The sequence below is a fragment of the Hipposideros armiger genome, unplaced genomic scaffold, assembly GCF_001890085.2.
Source record: "Hipposideros armiger isolate ML-2016 unplaced genomic scaffold, ASM189008v1 scaffold_46, whole genome shotgun sequence".
In the NCBI taxonomy this organism is placed as follows: domain Eukaryota; kingdom Metazoa; phylum Chordata; class Mammalia; order Chiroptera; family Hipposideridae; genus Hipposideros; species Hipposideros armiger.
In genome coordinates this window covers 14,452-35,165 of record NW_017731396.1, presented here as the reverse complement: position 1 = coordinate 35,165, position 20,714 = coordinate 14,452, and the positions used below count along the sequence as shown (strand labels likewise).

The window sequence follows — 20,714 nt, the reverse complement described above, 5'->3', positions numbered from 1 at the left end:
GGCCGGAAGACCAGCTAACTCTAACTTTCCCAGAAAGCTGGCCTCCTTTTCTCTGGGGTAGTAGAAAGTGGATCTAGTTGATGGAGGTCAGGAGAATGATATAAGGAAAATGGAGGAGTTCTTTCTTTCTCCTCCACTTTGTTTATTTTTGTCAAGTCTCTGGAGTTGAAGTTGCCAAAGTCACAGGAGCCCCTGTTTGTTACTGCATTGTGAGATAAAGACTCTCACCCCTAAAGGCTGGACAAAGCAGAGGCCTGCTCTAGCCAGACGCAGGTGCTGCCACTCGGACACCAGTGACCATGTCTGAGACCCTCTGACCGCCTGGAAGACCCCTGGGACATGGTGAGGGGCTGGATGGAGAAGAAAGCCGTTCCTTCTCCACTAGATTCATCTGCAGAGGGGCTGAGGACCTGCTTACCTCCACCACAGGCCTGGATGAAAAAGAGTTTGGGCTTCCCTCCCAAGCTGGGGCAGCCGGTTCCATTGAAGATGTTCACAATTCTCTCGATGGACACGGGATACCCATCTGTGCCATAAACAGCCCCCGGGAACTGGCGGTGGCTGGCCTAGAAGACCAAGACTCCTGGTTACAAAACCAAGAAACTGCGTAGGAATCCCAGTCTGGAGGCTTCGTGGGGCCCAAGCATTACAGAGCAGGTTAGTTCCGGGTGGGCCCTGGTCAGCTTCCATTCCAAGGGTCTCAAAGTCACATGCCTACAGGGGCCTAGTGAGAGTGCCAGCCAGCTTCTTCTGGATCAGTGGCTCTCCCAGTGTGGTCCCTGGACCAACAGCATCAGTATCACGTGGGACTTAGAAGACATGCAAATTCCTGGGCCCCACCCACACCTCCTAAATCGATCACCCTGAGCACGGAGACCAGCGATCGGCCGTTCAGGTACCTCTGGTGCCGCTGAACACTGGGAACCCCTGCTCTCGATTGATTCCTCTCCACCGTTATGTATATGGGGATCCTGTTAGAGTGCAGGCTCTGCGTGAAGAGGTCTGGGGTAGGGCCCAGGAGCCTGCATTCTCACAAGCTGCCAGGTGACGCCCAAGCTGCCAGTCCAGGGGTCACACCATGAAGGAAAGGCCCTAAGGGGCAGGCCCTGCCCCGCTGCAGGCCACACAACATGCTCTGTGAGGATGCTGGCTTCTAAGGCCAGACCTTTGTAATTTTTCAAGAGAAGCTGGAAATCCTGATTTTTGTGTGAAAGCTGGCTGTCATTTTTGAGAATACTATATAACCCAGAGGAGGACTATAGGACCCCAGCTTGTAACCTCTGACCTGTCCAATTCTCAACTTAAAAGATGAGGAAACTGAGGACCAGGAAGGGGAAGGGGCTTGGCCACAATGACCCAGCACATTCGTGGCTGAGCCCAGAGTGGGTCCCAGTGTCCTGACTCCCAGCCAGTGGCAAACAGCCCAGAACAATGCCCAGCAGGACCGAGGCAGGAGCTGGGAGCTCTTATGTGCTGTGCCGGCTCCAAACAAACAAAATCTGTGAGGAGCAGCTTTGTGAGCAGAGCTTGTCTCCTCCCTGCCTCTCCCAGATGGCTTCTCCCAGGAACACCCCACACACGAGGAGCATCCGACTCCTCGGAGGGCCAGATGGCCCCCAAGAAAACAACAGGATGTCGACAGGGCCCCACGGCTCTTCCCACAAAGCCAAGGATAGCCTGGACACAGGAAAGAATGGGGCTCCTGCATAGCCTCTCGCTGCAGCCTTTCCCGGGCACCTGCCCAAGGAGTTGAGGCCTCCTACCTCACAGCCGTGAGAGAGGATGATCACCACACAGCAGTCCAGAGCGCCATGGTCCCGCCGTGCCAGCTCCACCAAAGCATGGACCATTTGCTACAAGAGAAGGTTGCAGGTAAGCCGGGAACAGTGACGGATCAGGTCCCCACCCTGGGCCCACCTGAAGGCCTGGGAGCACCTTCCCTACTAGCAGGAACCAATGCTGAAGTAATGGCAGTCACAAGAGTCTCAATAGCCAGCATTCTAGGGGGAAAGGTACTATGTTTGGGCACTGTGCATTTAATCCTCGCAACGACCCTAGGAGGTGAGTGCTATTCTTGCAGTCTAGACAAGGAAACTAAGGCTCAGGAGTCACACAGCAGGGAGTAGAAGAGCCAGTCTTCCACCCAGGTCTGTCTGAGTCTAAAGCTTAAACTGGTAACCACTGAACCACCCTGCCTCTCATGGTCCTACAGACCTAGGGGTTCGTCTAAGGGCGTCACTTGCTTTTGGGATCCTTCACAGGACATTGCTCCACCCTGTCCCCCACCCCCCATCTCCACACACAGTGATCACACCTTGCTAGTCAGGTTGTGCTTCACCTCCACCAAGAAATGTAGCGAGCGGAAACGTCGCTGCAGCTTCTCACAGTCGATATCGGAGCCGAAGCGGGTGCTAAGCCCAAAGCTGAAGTCCACGTTGTTGATAATAAGGCAGTGGCCACAGGGTTCTGCGTTCAGAATGTATGCCTGCCCAAGCACAGGAACCAATGTAAACCGGAGTCCCCTTGCACTCCTCAGGAGGGAAAGCGACCCCCTGGTTTTCACTTGTGGGGTTGACAGTCTGGAGTGATGAGACAGAAAATGGGGTCTGCCCTCTCACTGAAGGAGTCGCAGGGCCTACACCCAGTATTGCAGGGCAGGAGCAAAGATCGGGGTGAGCACTAGCTGTGTGACGTATGAATAGCTAAACATGGGAGAGGAGATTAGCTCCTGTTGCAGTATTCAAGGATGGGAACTGCTAGCTTAGAAATCCAGCGCCCATAGACATTCACCCCAAAAGGACCTTATAGACCATCCAGTCCAGGGGAGCACCTGAGTCGTGTGGGCAGCTCTGTCGGCAGACTCATGCTCAGACCCATCCTGGGAACATTGACGGGTTTCCTTGTAATTCTCTCCCATGTCAACCTGGTTTTTTTTTGTTCGCGGTACTTCACACTATTCATATGTATTTATTTATTTGTGTAATGAGCCTCTGCTAGGCTGATGACTCCACAAGCAGGGGATCAGAGGACTAGAAACACAAATGGTCTGTTCCCAGGTATCCCAGCACGGAGCCCAGGGCTGTCACAGGAGTCACACAATAAATGTGTGAATGAGAGTGAGTGGCTAGGTCTGGGGTGGGTACCACATCTGATTCTGATGCCCACCCCTCACTAGGTCTGAACCCCTGACTTCACAGATGAGGAAAGAGCAGGGTTGGCAACCTGCTCCAGGAAGAACTGTGCCAGGATCAGAGGGCCTGGGACCGGGACCCTCTCTCCAGCTGGGCTGGGTTCCCTGGGCTCCCGAATCAACTGCAGGGAAAGACCTGGAGAATGGAGAGCAAAGGGCCCAAAGCGAAGACAACTGGCCCCAAATCATATGAAGACTCACCAAATCGGCATTCCCCCTGGATCCTATCTGAGCACCTGGAGAAAGAAAGAAAGAGGAAAAACATGAATGTCAGGGTCCAGCAGGGGAGGAGCAAGGGACTCTGAGGACCGCCCTGACAGAAACACAGGACAGGGAACTCGGGAACCTTCAGACACTGCTGGTGGAAGACAAGAGGCACAGCCATCTTGGAGACCTGTTTCTAATAGTTAAACACACACCTACCCTCTGACCAGCAATTCCACTTCCAGGTGTACACCCAAGAGAAACGGGCACAAAAAGACTTGACCACCAGTGTTCACTGAAGCCTGAATAATAATGCCCCAAACTAGAAACAACCCAGACATCCATCAATGAGTCGATGGAGAAACAAACAGCAATGTAGCCATTTAGTGGAACACTACACAGCCTAACAAGGAATGAGCTACTGACTGATACATGCAATACCCGATAACCTCAAAAACATTATCCTAGTAAAAAAAAAAAAAAAAGCCAGAATAGTGTATACGGTGCAATTCCATTTATGTGAAATTTGAGAACAGAAGGGTGAAAGGGAAGCTTCAGGAGAGTAGATGCTCTCACTCTGCGGAACCCCTGGGACCCAGCACACAGTAGGTCCTCAGGAAATAGTTGCAGAACGAATAAGTGAATAAAATTGTCATTTTTTTCCTTCAATGTCAAAAGTTTTCATTTCATTTAGCTAAAAGTCAACTAGCCACCAGCCTAAATGGTCATAGAGTATTTTTTCTTTTTTTAAGCAAAGAGAACATGGTGGCTATCTCCATGTCATGTTGAAGCTTACTTACACTTATGTTCAAGCGATGGTGACATGCATTGCTCAGAGCAGGCCTGGACCCCTTGTTGGGAACTGTTCTCTTGCCAATTTAAAAGTCACGGCAGAAAAGCATTCACATCCCATTTTTAAAAAAAGAAATGGGGCGGCCGAATGGCTCAGCTGGTTAGAGCACGTGCTCGTAACAACAAGGCTGCCGGTTCAATTCCCGCATGGGATGGTGGACTGTGCCCCACCGCAACTAGATTGAAAACGGCGACTGGACTTGGAGCTGAGCTGTGCCCTCCACAACTAGATTGGAACAACTATTTGACTTGGAGCTGATGGATCCTGGAAAAACACACTTTTCCCCTTCCCCAATAAAATATATATATATTTTTAATGGTTTTCCCTAGCCTGAAGACTTCTATTAGTCCACAGACTTAATTCTGAAACTATTGCTCATTTCCAAAATTTCACTGCACCCTAAAAAATATAACCATTATCCACTATTGAGGAATTTATTCATTTCCCGAATTAGCAATGATCCACACAGTGAGACAGTGACATCAAATGGCAGAATAAGAATTTTCTACTGCCTTCTCCCACAAAGAACACTGATTTTGACAATCATCCACAGACAAGCGTGCCTTTGTAAAAGTCCAGGAATCTAGAGGAAAAAGTTCTAGGACACTGCTAGGATGCAAAAACAAAAATAAAAAACAAAAAAAAACCCAAGATTGGATGCACTGAAGAGGCCAGTCAGCAAAGATTACGATGAGGTAAGCCTTCTTTAAACGCAAGGACAGCAACACAAGACTTCAAGGAATATGAAAAATCAAGAAAACATGACTCCACCAAAGGAACACAATACTTTTCCAGTAATCGACCCCAAAGAAATGGAAATATGAAATTTTCCCAATAAGGAAATAAAAATCATTGTTTAAAGGAAGCTCACCTAGCTACAAGAAAACAGAAAGATAACTCAACGAAATTGGGAAAACAATACACAAACAAAACGAGAATATTAACAGAGAGAAATCATAAAAAAGAACCAAGCAGATATTCTGGAGCTGTAGAACACAATGAATAAAATGAAAAATACAATAGAGAGCATCAATATCAGACTTGATCACACAGAAGAAAGAATCTGTGAAGCAGAAGACAAGTCATTTGAAATTACCTATTCAGAAAAGAACATGCTTTTCAGAGGAGGGGCTGCCAAAATTAAATCTCCTGAAGGCCTACCAGAATATTGCACCCATCCCTTAGGAGTACTCAAAAAGACAACACCAAAATTAAACTCTGAATCTCAGCCTTGCCCAGCTGTACCAGTGGTCATTTCCCCATGACTGTGCGTTATGCCCATCCACCAACCACTCCCTCGGTACTCACGGACATCACTGAATCCTCCAGCACCAATGTCCTCTGGCCTGGGCACCTCTGGTCTGAGAACCTCTGGCCTGAGCTTGGTGGGCCCGAGCTCCTCTGGCCCCAGCACGGCTGCAGTGAGTTTTCCTGGGGTCGGCTTCAATGGATCCGGCTTCACCACGCTCAGCTCCTCTGGTTTGAGCACCACAGGCATGAGGTCCAAGGGCCTGATGGCCTCCGGATCCCGCTTTGCTGCTTGGCTACTCGTTCTCAGCAATGACGCCAGGCTGTTCTGGCCTGTGTCCTCTAAGCAGGAGATGAACAAAGGAAGGGCCTGACTCCCTCGAGTCTCCAGGTCTGTGACCAGCTGCCTGGCCTGATCGCCCCGGGACTTAGAGCCTGCCTGCTGTTTGGAAAGAAAGACATGGCACTATTACTCACGTACTTGCCTGTGGCTCTCACCTTGTCCCTCCACTTCCCGTATAGCAGAAATCTAAACAACCAGGTACATGCGCAAAAATTGAGACTGCCTTTGCTTATCTATTCATTGAGTATTTTGGAGGCGTCTAGTATGTGCCCAGCACTGTGCGAAATGCTGACAATACAGCAGCAAACAATCTCAGTCCTCAAGGGGCTAACGACGGGTGGGGAATGCAAACAGACACATCAACAGTGACACAGCAAGAAGAGATGTGCCACAGGGAAAGCACACGGGACTGGGAAGGTACCGGGGCACCCAACTCAGCCCTGGGGGCGGTCAGAGGCTTCCAGGAGGCGATCTTAGCTGAGGCCCCAGGGAACTTTAGGAAGCGAACAGTGAATTCCGAGAAATGAGAAATGTGAGGCTGGGGAACAGGAAGGAGGGAGGAGGCATCTGTGTGGTCCAGCCAAGAAAGCTGTGAGAAGTCACTAAACAGTTCTAAGGGGGTGACAGAGTCAGAGCTGCCTTTTAGAACAGTTATCCTGGGAGGCAGGGTGGACAATTAAAGGGAGTGAAGCCATAGCCAGGTCAGGTGGCAGCAAAAATGGTGCAGGTGGAATACAAAGTGAGAGGGCAGACCAGAGAAATAAGGAGGGGGAAGCGACAGGGCTTGACCATTGATTGGGTCGCCTATGAAAAAGGAGAAATGGTCATGGTTAAGATTGACAGGGGTGGGGATGGTGGGGCCTGTCACTAAGACAGAGAGCAGGGCAGGAGCAGGAAGAAGATGCTGGTTAACTGCTGGCTGTCCTTTGAGACCCAGCACTGGGCCAAGTTCCTCAGGATGCACAGGAATAAGACAGCACCCTGTCCTCAAATATCCTACAGCAGCACTGTCCAAGGGAACTTTTCAAGATGAGGGAAACGTTCTTTATCTGTGCTGTCCAATCCGCCACGTGTAGCTACTGAGCACTTGGATCCTATGACTGGGGAACTGAATTTTTTATTTTAATTTTAATCACTTCAGGTTTACATTGAAATAGCCACATGTGGCTAATGGCTACTATACTGAACAGCACAGACCTACAGTGTCACTGAGGATATAATTCTCGCTAGTAAAACAGTTAGGTACATGTCTACTTCTCTACAAATAGATTGTGGTGGCGTTTTGATTTCTCTCAACAGTGACTGAACCCTCACAATAAGACAGACACCTGTTATAGGCATCATTTCATTTAGTCCCCCTCAACAACCTTAAATTACAATGATCCCCACTTTATGGAAGAGGGAAACTGAGTCACAGAAAAGTGTTGCAACTTGCTAATACATAACAAAGCCAGGATGAGCGCCCAGATCCATGTGGCTCCAAAGCCTGTGTGTTTATCAGCCATACCAGGTGTGTGAAAGGGTGGCCTGTTGTTCACACAGCGTTCTTTAAAAATTCTGAATTGTTACTAACATTTAAAGTCAGGAAATTTGACATCAAAACCATGGTTTTCAGCTTCTCTTTAAAAACATGAAAGATCTGGCAACGCCACACCAGCATTCTGGCATGACTGTTACCTGTGCAGAGGTCCTTGCCCCTCTTGGGATAGAAGTCAAGAGAGAGACGTAACAGTTTTGCAGAGAAAAAGGTTAATTAAAGCAAAAGCTTGATGCATCAAGGGAGCACACTCCAAAAGAGAACAGATGTGGCTCACCGAGGTTAATCGGCACAGTGGTTTTATGGGCTCTTGGGGTTGGGACCCATTCCTTCCTCTCTCCCTTCCTGCTCCCCAAAGTATATTCAGGCTGGTCCACAAACTATATTCACACTGCTGCCAGGCCAGAGCAATGGAACTACGATTTTATTAGCATCTTAAATCTCCACCTTTATTAGCATCTTAAATCTCCACCTCCTCGGGGAGTGGTTTTTACCATGATAATGAAGAAACGTTAACTATAGGACAGCTCTTTTAACCAATGTTAGTGGTGACTTGAGAAACTTTCCCTGGGCCAATTATGGTATTGTTTCTTACAGGTCTGGGGCTGGGGCTGTGGCTCAAGGTGGTTCTCCCCAGCTGCAGGCTCTGGCTATGGTTCAGTGACCACCTACCTGACTACCAACCATATAACAGAGACAGAGAGCAGGGTAGGAGCAGAAGTTGCTGGAGGTGGAGCTGGAGGGCAAGGCAGAGGCTGCCCGCTGTAGTGCCCGCCCATTGGGCCTCCATGGGCATCTGAGTGGGTGACACCCCCCCACCCCCACCCCCCGTGAACGTACTTGAAGGCAAGGCTATGGTCTCAAACCATTTCCACTCCTCGGTACAGGCCACACAGCAGGTGCTCAAAAGGCTTCTTTTAATATTAGTCATTGCTAATCTTCCACATGACACTTTCCTATTAAAGACTTCCTCACGGGGTCAAGCCAAGCTCCTGGGTGATGCAGAAACTGGACACTCGGCCTATAAGCAGCCCACAGGACACTGGCCAGGGGCCTCCAGGAAGCCACACACACCCACTGCACCCCATGGTAGGAAATCCCCCCTGTACCTGCCTCACCTCACAGGCCTGTGGTAAGAGTCAAATAAGACAAAGATATGAAAGTGCTTTTAAAGAGAACCTCCAAAGTTTGATTTTATTATTCCCTCCATTAAACTGTTCATCTCCAAAACCCCTTACAAAACATAAACTTAACACATTAGGGGCTGGCCAAGGAGGACAAGGCAGAACCAATCGCTATATGTTGAGCCCTTACTCTGCCTGACACGCCACTGTTTCACATCCGTTATCACATTTAGCCCTCAGGACAATATTACTGTTGTCCCCGTTTCACAGCCCAGGAAAATGGCTCAAAGATTACAAAGTCAGAGTGCCAGGAAGTCTGATGCCCAGGATCTCCATGCTAGAGGAGGAAAAAACACAAATACCTCCTTGCTGGCAAAAGCATAGCAAGGCAGCAGCTAACAGTGCACGTCGGTGCAGGGCGCGGATGGCTTTAGCAAGCCCTCAGGTAGGTGTATGGGATTGTTTGGGTCGGCTGGGCAATTTAGTGGGCTCGCCGCTGTAAGGGAAATCGGGGTTCCCACACAATCATTCCCCAAAGGGGGGTGGGTACTGGGTGACACAGACAGGAGAGGAAAAAGTGGGAGCTCCGCCATTAAGTTACGTTGTCCCCATCTGTAACAGAAGTCTGCGCGCGATGCGGGAAGCCGGGGGCGCCGGCTGGGTGGGGGCGCACCTGGATGTCCTCGATCATGCCGGGCGTGAAGAGCTCGCGGCTCAGCAGAGCGTCCCAGAGAGGGGCCACCTGCAGCTCGCTGACCAGCCGCACCCGACACCGCCGCAGGACCTGCCGGTCAGCGACGTCCATGGCGGACAGACGACGGGGACACGGGCCGCCTCCGTATGCTTCCGGGCCTGATCCCCAGGACCCGCCCCGGGGCCCACCACCGCGTTGCGCTCCACCCCTGTATCTCTCCCTAGCCCCCAGGGTCCAGCTCCCGGGCCAAGCCACTTCCGGCCCATTTGGCTCCGCCTCTGAGCCCTGTCCAGCCCCCAGAACCTACTCCCGCGGCCCCGCCCCCAGAACACACCCACGCGTCAACGCCCCGCCCCACGTCAACACCCGCCCCAGGCACACCCTCACGTCACTGTCGCGTGCCCCTCGCCAAAATTCACCCCTCGTTTTTACAGAGACTCGGAATGGGCCACACTACTAAGAGACAGCCATGCCTAGAGCCACAGTCTGTCCCGCCCCATTCAACCTCCTCCCGGGTATGGCTTCCCTCTAGCCCTGACTCTAGCTCCTCCTCCCCCCCCATCCCCGCTCCCAATAAAACCGTAAGTCTTCCACCCGGGTGCCCGGATCTCATCGTTTACTGTTCTAAATTCGTGTGTCTCATCCACCCAAGCCCACCCTACATGGCTCCCCATTTCTCGCTTCCCTCCCTCCCACACTTGCACCTCCCAAACAAAGACAAAAAACGGGCAGAAATGGAGTCCTCTGAACTCCCAGTTTGTACGGCTCATTTGAAAAGTAATTGATCCTGTTTATTGAGCATTTACTAAGTATCATCCATCCATTGTGCTAGCCACTTTACATTGCATGATCTCATTTATCCCTGACTACAATCCCACCAGGGAAGTATTTTCCCCCATTTTACATATGTGGATGCTGGGGCTCAAGGAAGTGAAGTCGCCGTGCAAGAGCACAGAGGTAGTAAGTGGCAGAGGCGGGCAAGATGACTCAACTCGAACCTGACTCAAAGTCCACACTCTTAACCGGGAGTCCACCTTAAATGTATTCTCTTCCTTAGCAAAACCTCAGCCCCATTCATTCATTTATTCCACATATATTTACTGCGATCCTGTCTGTGCCGACGTCTGTGCACCAAGAATACTGAGGTGAAACAGCAGAAATAGCCCTGCCATAGGTGCTTACATTTCAGTGGGAGGAGACAGATGATAAAATAAAAGATATAGTATGTTAGTGATAAATGCAAAGGAGATATAAAAGAAATAAACTAATAAATAAATAAAATACAGGGCAGGGCGATTTGAAATCTATTTATATCCCTAAAGAATCTACAATATCTCTGGCTCAATAAAAGTTTACCTCAGTCACCTGTGCCCTCTTCCCCCTCGCCCCCACCATGCACATCCTTTTCCCATGCTAGGGGCAGAGACTAGAACATTCTAGGGTGGAGCTAGCGTTTTGGTAAATAGGCTTAGAAGTCCTGGGTTCTAGGCCTTGGGCAAATCCCTGCCCCTCTCTGGGCCTCAGTCTCCCATCAGCATATAGAGGAGTTGGACCAGAAAGGATCCCTAAGGTCCCTTTCAACTCTGACGCTCTAGAATCCTATGAATAGGCTCAAAGAGAGCTGAGACTAGCGATTGTTTCCCCACCCTAACAACTGTTGCTAGCCGAGGGCCCTCTCCTGGTAGGACTGGAAACTCCTCCCTGGATCGGGGAGGTCTTTTTAGCATCCCATCATGCATCGCGACTTAGCCTCGCTAGGAGGCACGTTTTGACCTCTTTGGTCACGACCGTGTCTTTTGGTCCCGCCAAGGAGCGCACCTCGTTCCTATGGCAACCGCGCCGGGTCCACGCGCAGACGGCAGGTGACAAGGGTCAAAATAGATTCGCAAGTTAGAGGCCCTCAGCCCGTTCCGTCCGTGCCTCCGATGCGCGGGGCCTTTAAGTATCACGTGACTCCCTTCAGCCTTGTCCCCTCCTTCCCCTCCCCAGGCCCCGAAGAGCGCTGGTGTGGACTAGAGGCTACCGGCCGGCGGATTAACTGGATCTCGGAAGCTGCAGCCGTTTAGGCTGGTGCCCTTTCCCGGTAACTCCTTCCCGGCGTGACGCGCGGAGCCGCGGACGCGGCAGGACCGGGCAGGCTCAGGAATCTCCCTTCAGTTCCTCCTCGTTCCCGTTCCTTGCTGGGCCTGGGAGGAACGGGGAACCGACTGGGCCCGGCCAAGGGCTCTCGGAGGAGGCGTCCGTCTCCTGGAGGGTTGCGACCTCCAGCGGGAGTTCGAGGCGGGGTTCAGACCCAGAGTGTGCCTCCGGCAGCGGCTGCCTAGTTGAGGGGATATTGCTTGAGGGCGGTAGCCTACTTGTTGGGCAGGTTGTTTTCTGCCCTGAGGCTGGCGTCGTCAAGCTGTCAGCAGAAGAACTTCACAGCCCCCACTCCCGCACTTGGGCCCCCTAACTAACTGGAGGCGACTGACACAGTTGAAGAAGGCAGTGGTTGCACAGCACGGCAGAAAAAAGCATAAGTGCCACTTACTGACTGTTGACCCTGTGCTCAGTAAATCCTTGACATACATGTAACTCCCATGTTGATCCTTTCAAGACGGTATTATTCACCCCCGTTTTTTGAATAAGGACACTGAGGCTTAAGTTTAACTAACTTGCCCAAGGTCATAAAGTGGTGGGGGATGGATCCCAATCTTCGTCTGATTCCAGAGTCCACGTGCTTAACCAGTAGCTGCATCACCTTCCGGATATTTAGCGCGCTGGACGCGTTTTGTAGGCGAGAATAGGTGATAGGTCACCGTAACAAAGAAACTGGTTTGGTTTAGGATTTTATTCAGCATGCATGCAATCCTAAACGTTGGTCATCAGGTTGGTCGGTTTTGTGAGGACTCCCAATCAGCATTTAGACTGCCCCCTGTTAAAATCCACCACTGTTAACGGCTTTTGCTCACCCTCTTAGCTAAGGGGTCACAATAAACACTTGAACCTTGAAACTTCAGTGATTTATGAGAAGTCAGGATAAATATGGGCCTTGATGAAACTTTGTATAACATCACAAAAATCATAACCCTGGAGCGTGTCAGTTCAATACAGCACTACCTTGTTGTTTAAGCAGCCAGGCTTATTTCCAAAACCCACCTTCAGTCATTAACACTCAGCAAAGATGGAGCTTTACTATTTGAAGACCATGTCTGTCTGGTCTACAGTCTTTGCCATTAATTCCCCTTCACATGGAAAACTAAATTGTTTCTCGCCACTTTTTCTCAGATAGCAGTGGGGAAAAAAAACAAGCGAGCATTTCCTGAGGTCTCCACGTATAATGACCATATTGCTCAATCATAATGATCAAATTAAAGGGCAGCTTCTCATTTTCTTGTTCTAGTGGGCTTGGTAAGAAAGAATAGAATTGGGGCATATTAAATCATAATTGCATAGTTTTTTAAGAGCATTTCACTTTCGTGTTTGTACTTATTTAACACCCAAGAATGTCACAGCTATTTCATTTTGTGGGTTTTGCACATGGTAAAACAGGATTTCATGAATTTATGTAGCATATACTCAGTGAAGTTATTCTTAAGTCTCATATTTTAACTATCACCAGAATGAGTGAAATAGTGTATTGAGATGTAGCCACCTTATTGTCCTATGTATGTTTTCCGACATTCGCTTGTTATTTTGTCTCATTCATTTTCAGTCATTTCTAAAGCTTTTCTAATCCAAGGATTTTGGAGAGTTGCTATTAATTCTTACTGCTCATCTTTTCATCTATAGTAGTTCTTACTTGTGATATAAATAGTAGCAAGATTATTGATTTTTTTTAAATATGGTCAAACAGCTTGACACTTTTCCTGCAAAATATCTCGTTTGTTTTGTTTTTCATCTCTATATCTTATACCTTTACCTAAAAAAGCAAGACTTTCCAGGTTTCTACCACTGAAACTTGTTGCCTCTTCAATCATTTCAGCTCTGGAAAGGAAGAGAAATGGAAGTGAAAAAGTTGAGCATTTCCTGGCAGTTCTTGATAGTTCTGGTTCTGATCCTGCAAATTCTGTCAGCGTTGGATTTTGACCCATACAGAGTCCTAGGGGTCAGCCGAACAGCCAGTCAGGCTGATATTAAAAAGGCTTATAAGAAGCTCGCCCGGGAATGGTAGGTGAAACAAAGAAATAGTTTAATATAAACTAAGCAGTTGTAGCAGGGGAATGAAGCCTAAATTATGATTAGCTTTTATTTGTTTCTGTGTTCAATAAATATATAATATATATCTGTCTAAAATATTTTATTTGGGAGAACTAATGTTCATGTTATTCTATAATTTTTAGTGATGTGACCCAAAGCTTGTGTTACTGTGAAACCCCTTTAATTGCCCTATAATTACTGTTAGCATATTTAATGTTAAAGTAAAGTAGGAGGGGAATTTTAATTTTTAAAATATATATGCAGTCAGCAAGGGATAAGCTACACTTCCCATGATGTTATTCATAATGTAACTCTTTATGAGTGTCATTGCTAAAGGGAACACTATCCAATCCTATTTTCTAGATTATTAATTTTTAAGCTTTCACAAAAATTTTAAAGTAAGAGCTTTTTGCCCTCAATTTAAAGGGAATATTCAGGAATTGAGTACATTACTTTTAAAAGTTATAGCAAAATCATAATTTTATCTATAGATATTGAATATGCTAGAGAGTATACAAGTGTTTGTGAATTAGCAGGATAGCAATAAATTTACAACTTATTTTGGACAGACATCATCAGTTTCTTCCACTAATGCTATGGACTTACCAAAGAAGAAGTGTTGGATTATATAGCTGAGGGGAGCAGCAGGAGGAGGGAAGGAGGGAAAAGGACCCAGGCGACTATAAGCTGGGTAAACCAAGCATAAGGAATGAAAGGTTGGGATGGGAACAATCACTGCCAGCCTACTGCATGCTAGGCTCCAGGTCCTATGTTTTCTATCTCATTTAACTCTCAGAATTAGCCTGTGAGGGAGGGTACTGCTGTCCCTGTTTTATGAGTGAGGAAATCTATGCTCAGAGTTAAGTCTCTATTACTTCTGGGTTCCATAGTTTGACCTGGACCAATAGGTAGTTCATTGCTTTTTTTGCTTTTTGATCACCATCTGGGCAGAAGGAAGAGTGAGTGGGTTAGTGTTTGGGCAGGTAGGAAGTTAGGCACAAGCAAAACTGCCACATGGAGATGACATGGCAGGCTGCGCATGTCTGCCTGACACCGTTATTCTTCAATGAAAGATGTATCTTAGTTTTAAGCTGGTTGCGATAAAGGTAAAAAGTAGTTTTAAAAGATAATGTTTTAAATAGACAGATATTTTAGACCATATTCATATCAAGAGAAATCCAGAATTGGAAACAAAAAACACAGTCTCTAATTAGACGTGGCCTCTTTCCAGGGACTCTTCACAGCGAAATTGCTTTCAACATCATTTGAAACTCTTGCCTCTTTATGTTTAAAGCAAAATGTATAAATCTGCAATGAATTCATAAGGTAGCAACATACTTTTGGACCGGGTATGGCCTTTGACAACATTTTAAAAGCAGAAATGATAGCTTGGGACCTACTTAAAATGTATAGTTTTGACTTTGCTGTCTTCCAGGGCTGAAAAGGGTGTTATGATATTAATTAAATGAGTCATGTGCTTCTCTTCCTTAATTAGATTCTCTCTAGGAGTAATTCATCACCATAGACATATATAGAGTATCATCCAGTGAAAGTCTAAAATTTTACTTTACCTTTGTATTTTCACTGTATTATTATTTTCTGCTGTTTTGGCATTGGCACTGTTTGATCACTGAAACAGTTTGTTTCATTTTGTAATGGTTTCATATGCAGTGCAAATAGTAGTGTTTCCCAGTTTGACTTTTCAGAATGAGCAATTAATTGTTGAATTGGATGTGTAGCCTTTCTCTGCTGTGTTTTACTACTTAATAGTGTTGCTTACACTTCTCAAGAGCTTTCCCCTCCCTTCCTTGGTGAAACCACTTAAAATTACTTTTTCTCTCAAGAAAACTGTTTCTCTCCCACTAATTAAGTTTTATCATGGATACTTTTCTTTTGTCACCTACATTGGCAAAATAAACAACTCCTTCTACCCCAAGTAAAAGACGTCATAAAATTTGATTTGAAGCAAATGGTCAGTCACCTGAACAATAATTGATTTGTCTAATACATTACTAGCTTACTTTTTTATGTTTATTATTACTATTTTTTGTAGTTTTCATTTATTTTTCAGTTACAGTTGACAGTCAAACTATATTACTTTTTCTACCTTCGTTTTTATTCCCTTAAAGGTAGCTAGACTGCCAGTAGAAACCAAATACAATATTTTCTTCACTTTTAAATGTAAAGGATGTGTATTATATTGCAGTTTGTGAAATGTTTCATGTACACTGAAAATAGCATTGGACGGTACTTTCCTAGAGCTGAATTTATCCTTTTTTAAGTGTTTTCAACTTTGTGGTGTTTCCCAGCAATTAGGAAAATATTCCTTATAAGCTGAAACTGTCCTGTGGTTTCCTCCCTATTCCTGGGCCTTGGTTTCCTCTGTTCCAAGATCTGTGGTTTTAACCCAACTGCCCTCCCAACTCTCTCTTTGGTTCAGTCTCTTTACAGTTCTTTCTTACCCTTCTCCCCTACAGAGTTCTGTGTGTTAAATCTTCATTTATATGATCGCATAATTTTATCTTCTCAGCCTTTAGCCTAAGTTTGAATATTTAAAGCACTTTTTTTTTTTTTTTGGCCATCCAGAAACATGCTTTGGAACTGCCATCTTGTTTCCTTAAGTTATACTGTTTTCACTATACCTAGCTGATATTTTTCCCACTAATATTCATAACAGGGATTAAATAGTTAAGGAAAGAGTGATGTCCAAATTCAACAGCCAACCGTTTGAAGTTTCTTTATTTTTAGAGAAATCAGAATATGTGGTATAATTCTTTCATATATATTCCCGCTGGAATAGTTTAAGTTGTAAATTTTTTTTATTCCAATGAACTTGGTGCTGCTTTCAGTAGTCATTTGCTTCCCAGTAGATTGTTTCTCTTTCCAGAACCTTTGCTAGAGGAAATTTATTAGAAGTTAGCAGAAGTGGTTACTTAAAGAATAAGCTCTGTAATAGAGTCTCTTAATAAAATGAACATTGAAAAAAATCAAACACTGATTTAGATCTTCGGGGGTTCTAAGGACAGAAAATCTAGCCCCTGCTTTCCAGGGCTTTAAAATCCCCGAAGCTGAAATTGATTACAAGCAGATTACAGAATACTATATGACTGCAAAATGGATAATTGCCAGCTGCGTATAAGAGCAAATATTAATTCTAATATGAGTTGAAATCACTTTACATAAACTGTAGACTTTGCTCACGTCTTATCCATGTATAGGTAAAAGTCAATCATAGGTAGAATGGGATAACCATAGTAGTAATGAAAACTACGTTCTAATTTGAACATCAGCAGCAAGATGCTATTTGAAATGTTGTTACTAAACAAATTCATGTTGTATCCAAAGCTATTTCCTATGTCTACCTGAGTTGTCAAAAGAAATACCTTCATTGCTATCATTCTAACATTGGGCTGAAATGCTGACACCCTGGTTCTTATGGATAAGTGACTTTAGCCTTGAACCAGCTTTAGCCGTATTTGGGAGCAGTGTAAAGGCATGCATATTTCTCACCGTTCCTCAGTGAAATGCTACAGAATTGTCTCATGTTGTGCTTTGAAAACGTGCCCAGCTGAAGTACTTTTGGAAGAACTTGCCGGTTTTAAAGTTGCATTTAATATAGTCATGTGAAGCAACCGATTGCTTCTACCATTTATTTTTAAGAAGCTGTCCTAACAGAAGAGCCTTCCTGTTGCCCCTGATGTAATAATGAACTGTGTGTATAAAAATGTTGATTGACCATGTGTGGAATATTCAACCCATTCTCACTGCCTGCCCATTTGTGTTTCAGGCATCCTGACAAAAACAAAGATCCCGGAGCAGAAGACAAGTTCATTCAAATTAGCAAGGCCTACGAGGTATCGTGTCAAACTTTGTGATGCATCCGTTAGCCCTTATACAATATGCCTTAGGTAATCAGTCTTGTAAAGTCCTCTTAGATAGGACATGTTCCCTGTGCCCTTGACCCAGTTTCTAGATGATTGTCGAGACACCATGTTTGGCCACATCCAGTATGTTGAAACTCGTGCCTGAACACTTCAGCTCTTGGGGGAGAAAAAATGGCCTATTTGAAAGGCTTTAATTGGAATTGTAGAATTACCCTGAATGTATGTCTCCATTTCCTTTTTAGAAACTTGTATTACATGCTCACTTCGGCAGCATGTATACTAGAAACTGAAATAACTACAGACCAATTTGCCCATATTTATTGAAGTGACACAAGGTTACAAGTACATTTAAACACAAGATTTTGAACTGGTTTCCAACATGTCAGCTAAAGTAGGTTGGTCTGAAAGACTCATAAAAGATAAATACATGGCACCCTGATTTGTGTAGGGTAATGCTCTGTGATAGTGCTTTGCTCATAGAATGACCCTTCATGCTCAAATAGGTTCTCAGGTTTTAGACTTTAAAGGTATTTCTGAGTTCAAACAAAGCTACACACAAGACACTGAACTCAATTCTGTGGTTACTTTTTGGTGTTCATGGATTTTCATATTTTGGTTTGAATTATTCCAACTTAAATGGTATGACCTAGTCAGTTTTCTTGTGGTTGAGCCCTAGCGATGAACATTAAGTTTTATTTATTTTACTGATGTGTTTGGTATTATGATAGCTCAAAATCTTTAAATCCAAGATGAGCATGTGAGTATCTCAACGACTGAAGTAATTTGGTCTTGAAATACTTAATGCTTCTATTGCAAGAAGAGTTTCCTGGTATATTGAGTTACTGCATTAGGATATCTAATCATGACATATCTTTACATTTATTTTCTTTTTTTTTTAAAGATTTTTTGGGGAATTGGGAGAGGGAAACAGCCAAGTCGTTGTCCTTCCATCTTAGTTGTGGAGGGCGCAGCGAGCTCAGCTCCAAGTCCAGTCGCCATCCGGCAGCTCATAGCCGCTCAGCTCAAGGCGCAGCGTTCAATCTTAGTTGCAGGGGTGTGTGGGGGGTGCAGCCCACTATCCCATGTGGGAGTCAAACTGGCAACCTTGTTAAAGAGCACGTGCTCTCACCAGCTGAGCCATCCTGCTCAGCGGCAGCTCATGTGGGAATCGAACCGGCGACCCTGTTGCTCAGAGCTCACGCTCTAACCCACTGAGCCACTCGGCCGCCCCCATTTATTTTCTCTCATGTCTTCCAAGCTGCTTATAGGAAAGTGCTTTGAGTAAATATTTTTTCGTTCTTTAGATTTCTTATTTCTTTCTTTCCTTATAGATTCTTTCCAATGAAGAAAAGAGATCAAATTATGACCATTATGGAGATGCTGGAGAGAGCCAGGGCTACCAGAAGCAGCAACAGCAGCGCGAGTATCGCTTCCGCCATTTCCATGAAAATTTTTATTTCGATGAATCTTTTTTTCACTTCCCTTTTAATTCTGAGAGGCGGGACTCCATTGATGAAAAGTATTTATTGCACTTTTCACATTATGTGAATGAAGTGGTTCCAGATAGCTTCAAGAAACCCTACCTCATTAAGATCACCTCAGATTGGTGCTTTAGCTGTATCCATATCGAGCCTGTTTGGAAAGAAGTAGTTCAAGAACTGGAAGGATTGGGTAAGATAATTTTATTCATTGGAAGATGTTTAGGAGAAGGTAACTTTTAAATCTTGAATTTTACGGGATATTGGGGAGAAGGAACAGTGCGATTTCTCTTCACAAGCTCACGGTGACTGCTGTTTTCCAAGGACACGTTTTCAGAGATGGGAAAAGGATCAGCCACTTTCATTTTGCATTACTAATTTGAAGCTTTTTCTATATAGCCTTCTAGCACCTATTTGGGGGCCTACCACGTAGGAGAAGCTTAAATTTTTGGTGAACACAGCAGCCCTGAAACATCAATTTTCAGGCTGGTAGGATTTGCAGATTATTCTTAAACAGTATTTGTGACTTCACTCTGTGCATTAATTTGCTAGGGCTGCCATCAGAAAATATCACATAAGCAACAGAAATTTATTTGCTCACACTTGTCGAGATTAGAAGTCCAAGATGGAGGTGTCGGTGGGGTTGGTTTCTTCTGAGGCCCCTCTCCTTGGCTTGCAGATGGTCCTCGTCTCCCTGTGTCTTCACATGGTCATCTCTAAGTGCGCATGTGTCTGATGTCTCACTCTCTCTGTGTCCTGAACTCTTCTTATAAAGACACCAATCATTGGATTAGGGCCCACCCTAATAGCCCCATTTTAACGTAATTACCTCTATAAAAGCCCTGTCTCCAAATACAGTCACATTCTGAAGTTCTGGGGGTTAGGGCTTCAACATATGAAGTCAGGGGGCGGGGACACAGTTCAGCCCATAACACTAATTGTCATGGGTTGCCACTCTTGATCACAGATAATTAGCCTTGCCTTTGTTTACAGTTACTGTTTAGTGCCAGGCAGATTTTAGTGATCCAGGGAAGATACTTATAACTCCTAAATGTTGGAATTACTGAACTAAATATGTGTGTGTGTGTGCATGTGCGTGTGTGTGTGTGTGTTATAGGCATTAGCAGACCTATTTCTGAGTAACCAAAAAGGGACAGACTCAACCATAGGAGCTGAGGGGCCAGGATGTCTCTGGAGAGGGCATACCACTGAAAACCATTGGTTCATTTATTCTAAAAACAGACATTTTCCTTGTTCAGAAAGACACTTGTTGTTCAGAAGCACTCAGGTACTCAGATTTGCCAAAATGCTTTCCTGAGACTGAATACAGAAGTTCTTGGAAGATGAAGAAATCAGTTTGGCACAATGTCTGACATGTGGTGGGCAGTCCGTAGATGCTTGCTGAGGGTGCAGGATGAATGAATGAGCAGTTGAGCTCAGATAGGAGCCACAGATTGACCAGCTCCTTCATCACAAAGCATAGCTGCATTTTATGCCATGCTAGGTGGTATACTGAAACTATTTAACCTCCCTAGTCCAGGAGCTGACATTAAGACCCAACAGCAGAACATAAAGGTTAAACCATTGCATAATTCAAGACAGTAATGCATTTACACCAAAGTCAGAACAGAGCCAACATTATATTTTAAATCTGCCAGGCAAAACATACACGATGTGAGGTAGCAAAGCACAGTGGTTACATTATGACCACGTGCTTTGGAGTCAGGTAGACCAGTGTTCAAATCTCAGTTCTGTCAGTTACTATCTTTGTGTCCTTAGACAAATTTCTCAATCCAGGTTTCTTTATCTCTAAAATGGGTATAATAATATCAGACCAATAGGACTAGTACAAATATTAAATGAGAAAAATTTTTATTAAGGACCTTATGTATATTAAGCACTTAATAAATGAACCTTAGAGAATTTCTGATTGATTTTGTTTTCTGGTTTACCAAACTAAAATTTTTTTGTGTTTTTTTT

At 45.3% G+C, this 20,714-nt stretch overlaps 2 protein-coding genes across 3 annotated transcripts in view; one reads left to right on the top strand and one right to left on the bottom strand.

Annotated features, from left to right (window-relative positions):
* CASP9 (caspase 9) overlaps nt 1–9,770 on the bottom strand; it is a 19,396-nt gene extending 9,626 nt beyond the window's left edge. Inside the window, exons 1-6 of one of the 2 annotated variants that reach the window (XM_019639841.1) lie at nt 9,173–9,770; nt 5,556–5,934; nt 3,392–3,426; nt 2,315–2,485; nt 1,764–1,853; nt 419–566 (exon numbers count right to left, since the gene is read on the bottom strand). In XM_019639841.1, the coding sequence (XP_019495386.1) occupies nt 419–566; nt 1,764–1,853; nt 2,315–2,485; nt 3,392–3,426; nt 5,556–5,934; nt 9,173–9,304 (955 nt within the window). In that variant the 5' untranslated portion in view covers nt 9,305–9,770. Of the gene's footprint in view, nt 1–418; nt 567–1,763; nt 1,854–2,314; nt 2,486–3,391; nt 3,427–5,555; nt 5,938–9,172 lie in introns of both variants that reach the window. The other variant, XM_019639839.1, reaches the window with a different exon arrangement.
* Nucleotides 9,771–11,154: 1,384 nt separating this feature from the next.
* The window catches only part of LOC109381244 (dnaJ homolog subfamily C member 16), a 23,863-nt gene continuing 14,303 nt past the window's right edge, over nt 11,155–20,714 (top strand). Inside the window, exons 1-4 of the mRNA XM_019639714.1 lie at nt 11,155–11,276; nt 13,158–13,342; nt 17,160–17,226; nt 18,588–18,927. Of these exons, the coding sequence (XP_019495259.1) occupies nt 13,176–13,342; nt 17,160–17,226; nt 18,588–18,927 (574 nt within the window). The 5' untranslated portion in view covers nt 11,155–11,276; nt 13,158–13,175. The remainder of the gene's footprint in view (nt 11,277–13,157; nt 13,343–17,159; nt 17,227–18,587; nt 18,928–20,714) is intronic.